General features: G+C 38.7%; 1 protein-coding gene across 5 annotated transcripts in view; it reads right to left on the reverse strand.

Annotated features, from left to right (window-relative positions):
* The window catches only part of Nup358 (Nucleoporin 358kD), a 138,835-nt gene extending 134,366 nt beyond the window's left edge, over positions 1-4,469 (reverse strand). For 4 of the 5 annotated variants that reach the window (XM_067123801.1, XM_067123798.1, XM_067123799.1 and 1 more), the window contains exon 1: positions 4,066-4,469. In XM_067123801.1, coding sequence (XP_066979902.1) covers positions 4,066-4,137 — 72 coding nt within the window. In that variant the 5' untranslated portion in view covers positions 4,138-4,469. The remainder of the gene's footprint in view (positions 1-4,065) is intronic. The other variant, XM_067123800.1, reaches the window with a different exon arrangement.
* Positions 4,470-7,937: the final 3,468 nt, after the last annotated feature.

The raw sequence follows: 7,937 nt of genomic DNA on the forward strand, positions 1-7,937 counted from the left end.
CTGCGAAAAGGCTCTTTGAACCACTTACAAGGCAGCGGAGAAGAGCGGTCGGCATCGACTGCACACCTCTTCAGAGGCCAAGATTCATTCAGAAAGCAGCATCGGTGCCTCTTTTCAGGACTGAAGCCTTCAGAACTGGAGGAAAATTGATGCACTTCCACATTGACGCCTTTCAAATGGCTGTCAGTTGTAGCCTGGGAACAATCAACAGGCTTGAATGGGGGCCACTACCGGTGGGCAAACCCCACCAACCTTCCTTGGACCTCAGGTATGACTACTACCAGGTTTAGGGGAGTATGACAGGGACCTTCATGTACGAGAGTCGGCGGAACAAGTAGCCACCTCCTCCACTAAAACTGCACTGTCACTAGACACTTTATCTACACATAAACACACACACACACACACTCTTTGTCCATCAGGAGTTTTGGAGACACCCTAATTTGGCCACAGTATTCACTACCAGATCCATTTTCTGGTCAAATCTGGAGTCGAGACTGGCAATGGGATCAGGGTAGGAAGCATGGCAGCCAGGCAAAGGAGTAGGTGGTACAGGAGGGGGGGGCTGGTGATGGGAGACAAGATAGGCACAGAAGAGACAATAGGCACATTATCAACCATAATAGACTTGGGCGTAGACTCTAAGCTAGCTCAAGTCCTACTCTCGGCTCTAGAAGCCGCCTTTCTCTCCTTCTCTTTCAAGTTTATCTAAATTTGTTCTTAAAACCTTCCGTTTTCTCTCATCCCAGTCCCTGCATTCAATACAAGTCAAATCTTTTGTGCACACTTGTCCTCTGCAGTTGGTGCAACTAGTATGGGAATCGTAAGAGGCTTTAGTGAGTCTCGTCTTGCAGTCTTAGCTGCAATAATGAATACTAGATGAACTACAGTCCGACATAGCCTAATCAATGAAAACATAGGTAAAAACCTAAACTAGCACTAACTAGCTCGAAAGCTACCAAAGGTAAGAATATTTCACCAATTTCGGAGAAAATCTCAACCAGAATGTGATAAAATCAAAATAAGCTGCCTCATACAACCAATGTTCAGTCGTAAGCCAAAAACAAATTGAGCTCTTCAGCTGTGTTGTTCCTTTGTTCCCCAATAGTGGACAGGGCTAGTCACCTACACAAAAACAATAGAAGTGTTAATGAGATTTTTAAAATTTAAGCCGCCAAGCGAGTTGAAACTATAGCTATGTAATTACTTGGTAAGTTGCTTACAGAAAAATTACATTTTAATAACAGAAAATTTTATATAAATTTCTAAAAGAAAATAAACCCCGATCACATCAATTTTGGTTACTGGGGCCAGTTGAGACTGACAGAAACAAGTTCTGCCAACAAAAGCAAACCTAACCTTCTTGAGTGCCATATCCTGCCTAACCAGACATTACCTTCCTAAACTGACTTAGGGTGCTGTGCCCTAGTCTCACTGGGGGTGTTTTGCCCTCCCTTTGGACCTCCCCAAGTAACACTATACATCAGAAACATGGACAAAGCTTCCACTCAGACATGGCGTTAGTCTGCTGTCGTTCAGCAAACTACCCAGGTTTACTTTTTAGATCACTTAAGGTAAGAACACAGTGAGTACAATACTAAGGGGAAGATTAGGCGGCCCCAAAGTTAGTCAAGGCACGGTGTAATGCTGCATTAGGATGAATTTCTGTACTTCTGTGAATTATCCTATATTGCTGACATTAGTTGAGAATGAGTTAGAATGCATCCCCGTTAAGTTTAGGCTTACAGTTTTCATAGGGGATGGGTCCTGGGGAAAAAGGCCTCCCCTGTTAGATACGATACATCATCCCAATGTAGGTTAGATTTAAAGAAGATAAGTTTAAATGCATCAGTGTAATATATCCTTATGAGAAAGAACTATCAAGCAATATATCCCTAAGACAGGGGTTAAGTATTATAATGTTTATGTTGCCTGATAGACTGCTTACGAACAAGTATGTATTTATCAACTGCTTATCTTTTGGACTAAGCACTGTAGATAATTTATGTCTGTGCCACGCAATCTGCTCACTTCTGGTTTCCCACTCCCTAAAACCATTAGGCAAAGCTACTATCTCACTGCGGTCTCTCAAAAACCGTACAGCATGTGGGACTGGGGAAACAAAAATGAGTGGTTTGCACATTACTAATGGTCAAAAATGCATAAAACTTACATCCTGTCAGAAAAATATATGGGTATAACTGAAGCCTGCTAACAAGGCCTGGTTCCCACCATTTGCTGACTGGGATATTTACCGCCTTTAGCTTTAGCTTATGTTTATCTTTGTCTTTTGTGTTTAAAAGGCTATACTCAGTCTTTTGTTTATTTTATAAGGCTATACTTAGTCTTTTGTTTATGTTTACATTCATCCCGAAGGGTCTGGTACTAAACATGGCAACTATTTTGCAGGTAAACTGATAGTTACCGAACCAGATGGGCACAGCAGTAGTCTCCAGTTTTACCAAAACATGGTTCATGGAGGACTATTTAACATGTAATTGAACTAGCTTATCTTTCTCTTACTTTTTCAAGAAAGCTATTCCTTTCAACAAGAATTCCAGGAGTTAGTCTGGTAATTCTAAGCCATAGTTCTGCGGTGAGCTAGACTATGGCAATTGACGTTTTCTTATGTTACTTTACTTGCTTTACAAGAATTTAAAGTAATATTTTGTTGGCCGGATGTAACTGAACTGTAATTGACCTTTGAAAGAATACACTACCGACGGGGTAGATCTAAGCTGGCATTCCGCGGTGAGCCCCCCACCCCCCTCCATAGCTAATATGGCAAAATTGTAACCAGTAAACGCCCCTAAAAATACCAACCTAACATACCCTAGGGGTGTTTACTTATTACAATTTTGCTGTATTAGCTATGGAGGGGGTGGGGGGCTCGCCCCGGAATGCCAGCTTAGATCTACCCCACTGTGTAGTCTTCAAAGGTCAATTACAGTTTAGTTACAGCCGGCCGACAAAATATTACTTTAAAATCTTGTAAGGCAAGTAAAATAACATAGGAAAACGTCAATTGCCATAGTCTAGCTCGCCGCGGAACTACAGCTTAGAATTACCGTTAGTGTTAATAATTCAGCTGCTGAATGATCCACCCAAAATTTCTTAGTATTGAACAGTCTACTTTACCCTAAACAACCAATGGAGCAGATGCAGAGTAGAGATGGGTGGGCGAGAGAAATCCAACCATGAAAATGGGCCGAACCTACCTATTTCCTAGAGCATCATGCCTGACCTACCAAGAGCTTGCCTCCCTAACTTGACTTAGGCTAGGATGCCGTGCCCTGACTCAGCGGGGTGGGGGTTCTCTCGCCCTTTAAACCCCGAAAGTAGCACTTATCACACTGGGCACTTACAAAATGTTACTTTTTGAGGGAAAAATTTCAGTAAGAGGCAAAATTACCAAGCTTACCAATGTTTCTCTACTCTGCACACTACCTAAACAATAAACATAGGCCTAGGAACTAAACCTGGACTTACAGTTGGATCATTTAGGCTACTGAGCCTAAGCAATTTATCTTACCAAAAGAAAAATAGTGGAGTTAATAGGCTCACCGACAGCAAATAAGCCTTGACTAAATTAGCCTCACTGGATTTGCCTGGTCCTTCGAGGGGCTACCGTAGGGTAGTCAGTTTCAAATTCCAAGCTTGGCTACCTTAGGCTACCATAAGTATGGTAAGCTGTGGCCTGACATCAAACAGTGCAGGCCGATTCTTTTCTTTTCGTGTAGAGAGTAACCTACAGCAACTAGACCATCACTCAAGCGACCTGACTTCCATTTTTTTTAAAGAGAAAAAAATGACCGATATCAACAATCCTCAAGAAGGCAAAAGGGTAGGCTATTTAGGCCATTGCCTAAATGGAAACGAGACTACAATCCATTGCAAAATATATTAACAAATTGTCACGAAATGACGGAAAATCCGTACACTGACAAAACAGGGACGAAAAGGCCGTAATCAAACCCAGCCATACATCCAACGTAATATTAGGCATCCAAAAGAGCAGTTACATGCACACGAGAACAATGATGGTTTCCCGGTAATTTGACTTACCTCGTCCTCTGTGCGCACTTTATTCAGAATATCCCGCACATGGCGGTCAACATCCTTCTTAGAGCGCAGCATTTTCACGATATCATCCTTAACACTTGCAAATACGATTAAAAACAAGATATACGAGGTCCGCCAATACCAGTCACTCGGACTGCTGGACCTAAACTGCTTGGATTTCTTAAGAGCACTCGCAAAATCGTTTTAAAAATCCATTTCTTAATCAAAATATTATGCTTCTATGATCTATGTAATTTTATTCGGTAAAATTTTATAACTTTATCCATTTTAAAAAAATATATAACTATAGCTTATCACTTATTATTAAGAAATGCACGAAAATGCGATTTAAAAATAAGCGCACTCTTTCCCCCCTGCGACAGAGGATGTTATCGAGCCCGCGTATCGGCAATACCAACGAAACATACATTTTCTGAGAATAATGCTTTCATTTCAAACTGTATACTTCATTAGGAGTATCATAGTATCACTAAAATATGTATAATAAAGTGTGGTAGATTTAAAATTGGCGTTGGAAAATATTCAAATATATGTTCCATTTCATGTTTTTTTTACTAAGTGGTTGCTGGCTGGCGCCTCACCATGGATACGGAACCGCTAAACACTGATCTCTGCAATTAATTTAAAACCCATGCGTCTACCTTGTAAGAAGCAATAAGTCCTACAAGTAGACGAAATATATTTTAACGCTTCATGGCAAATTAAATTATTTTCCTATGAATATTGTTACCTTTAGGCAATGTGCGATTAGTCAGTCCTATTATAATAGAAAATTGCGTAACGTTTGGCCATTATTGGGACCGGCTGAGAGATGGTGGTGATTTTTACATATCCGAGTGACATCGCTCATCTAAAATATTTTTTTCAAAAACACAGAAAAGACTTCGGCAAAAAATATTTTATCATAATTCTCTTTTATTTAAAAAAAAAATGGTATTCAAAATGGATACGTCTTGCACCGTTCTCAAACCCCATAATTCACCGGGCTTAAGCAGTTTTCATCGTTTAGACTTATCACCAAGTTTAATTTTTGCTTCAGTGGCATTAGAATAATCCTTGCCAATTGAGTTTACATTAACCTTTCTTAAATATTAATTCGTATACTGTCATTTCGTTATTCCTCATGTCGAAAAAAAGTTTTGTGGTAATAATGAGTGAATCGCTGCCTAATACTGTGGATCTTTCGAGTTATTGAGCATAGAATGAAATAGTCATACTTTTATTTTCATCCCTCAAGCCCCACAATTGTCACTTAATAAATGGACTTTATGCTCATAGAAATTTCATCATCATCGTCTATTTCTGGAGGCCCTCGCTGCCCTCTTTTGAGGGCCGTATTCGTTGATTAGTTATAGACTGTAGCGTTTTTAATGTATTTTTCTTCCAGCTCACAAATTCATCAACATGTACTTCTCCAATTTCTTCTTGAATGTCTCCCATTTTCAGTGGTTCTTGCGACATCTTAATATTTAGTCGGGGTAATGTGCATTCAAAGGTTCGTTTCAGTTTTTCATTCATCATAGCCAGGTTTGTCAAGTTCTTCATTATTCAGTTCTTGCTTTAATGGGCAGCTGATGAGGCTCAGTTCGACTGAGCGTGACCGTAACCAGCGGGTATTTAATCATCATTCATTTAGACGCCCTTCTATCTGAAGTAGTGTTACACCAACTTGTACATTTCCTCTTGATTAGAATGTAAGTAATTTCAGTAATTTCTTCCCCATACAGTCAACAGCTCTATATAGAACATATTTGTAGTCTCATACTTACGAAAAATTTCAACTTGACAGCAATAATAACTAAGCAGTGATTTCACAACTGCAAAGGTTTGTAACTTTTTGCAAAAGAAAGGTTTGACGCTCACTTGCCATCCCCCTCCCCCCCCCCCCGCGTTTTATAAGTGTTGAATCACTACTGTGCTACTATGCTTACTTACATCTACGTGAAATGTTGCTACTGAACTGCCACAACACCCCCCAATATCAGTAGCCCCAGTTTGTTCAGATAAGAGCAGTAATTGAAGAACCGTATTAGACAATTTTTTTTTCTGGGTGAGTTTACAATCCGCTGAAGTTGGTGGTTGAATGTGGAAATGCCGAACTGTATGATTTACTTTCATGTCAAAATCTGAACCTTTTCTTATGTATTTTTAGTATGATAACAGTACAGAAAAATTTGAAGCACTGTCGGCTCTTTACTCTTCAGATACGTCCCTCGAATTTTTCATAACAATGAAACTGTTGCACCACCAAACTGCGCCTTAGACGAGTGTTTCGTTTGTTTGCTATAACGTGAGAATAATTTGATCAAATTTGTGGTGGAAAATATACACAAAACTCAAGAACTCAAATAAAACTTTGATCATACCATTTCAACAAGGCCTCTTAAGTGTTGTGCGGTACGAAGCAACTTCATGTCATTATCTTATTATTGGTAATTAAGTATAGGTTAGTGGGAGATGAAAATCATCATTGAACGTCAAAATATTCTGTCTGAAAAGGTCAACTGGAATTGGAATACAAGATTTAGGCCAAAGGTCAAATGCTGGGACTTATGCTGAAACGGAAATTGAGGGTAAAAAGGTCTGAATGGTGTAACAGGAGGAAAACCTCGCAGTTGCACTATGAAACAATCGTTAGGAGAGGGTGGGAAGTAACATAGAAGAAAGATAATATGAACGGATGTATAGTGAAAGGAATGAAAGAGGTTGCATCTAAGGGCCGGAGGGACGCTGCAAAGAACCTTAAGTAATGCCTGCAACGAATCAAGAAAAACAGTCTGGAAATATCCCCCGAGAATTTCATAAACATTACGAATATCATCGACGATATTATTGCAGAATTATGTATATTTTTAAGATTCATCACAGACCTATAATACCAGTTCAGTTTCCTCTAGAATGACAATTTGGTCTGCGTAAATGGGGGACTGTACTAACAAAAGGTGCATAAAGGTAAAAAGTTTGAGCTAAATGACATTCATCTACCCCCGAAGCTATTCCTCAAGGTCGATGCATTTAATCTTTGAAGGCGATTGACGGGATAATCCATCGGTCGACACTGGAATCTAGATAATCCTTTTATGATTCCATCCACGTCGTCTGGCAAATCCTCCCGATGCTAATCCTCTTCTGTGGGGCAAAGTCTTCTCTTACCTCCTTACCATCTTCTTCCTATTTGACCTTGTAGGCCTATATTGTTATTTCTGTTACACAATTCTCAGTTACTCTCACTAATATTTAGGATGATTGTAGATTTGTTAATATCCAATGTTCTCATTTTTTTACTGTAATTTGTATGTCACTAGTGACTTCCTTTATATATATATATATATATATATATATATATATATATATATATATATATATATATATATACTATATATATATATATATATATATATATATATATTAACTTTATCACATACACAATTGATCGGTGCAATAGTAGAATTACTAATAGGACCTATTCAAACTGGATAGTATCTAATAGTATTTATTCAGAATGTGGACTGTTTGTCCAAGAAAGCTTATAACTTTTACACAATAAATACTCCATTAGAATTACCATCCATTTGAATGAGGTATCTTTTTAGTATTTATTCAGAATGTGGACTGTTTGCATAGACACACACATTTATATATAAATACTCCATTATATATCCATTTTGAATATATACATATACATATATATATATATATGTATGTATATATATATCTGTTTTTGAGAGAGAGAGAGAGAGTGGAAATACCCGTACAAACTCACATATATACATGTTTTGCATAGGTGCATGCTTGTGCGTTTAAAAGATGTGATGACAAGCATCTGACAGCGATGGACAGGAGAAGATAGTAGA

The sequence above is a fragment of the Macrobrachium rosenbergii genome, chromosome 21 (assembly GCF_040412425.1).
Source record: "Macrobrachium rosenbergii isolate ZJJX-2024 chromosome 21, ASM4041242v1, whole genome shotgun sequence".
NCBI classification, from domain to species: domain Eukaryota; kingdom Metazoa; phylum Arthropoda; class Malacostraca; order Decapoda; family Palaemonidae; genus Macrobrachium; species Macrobrachium rosenbergii.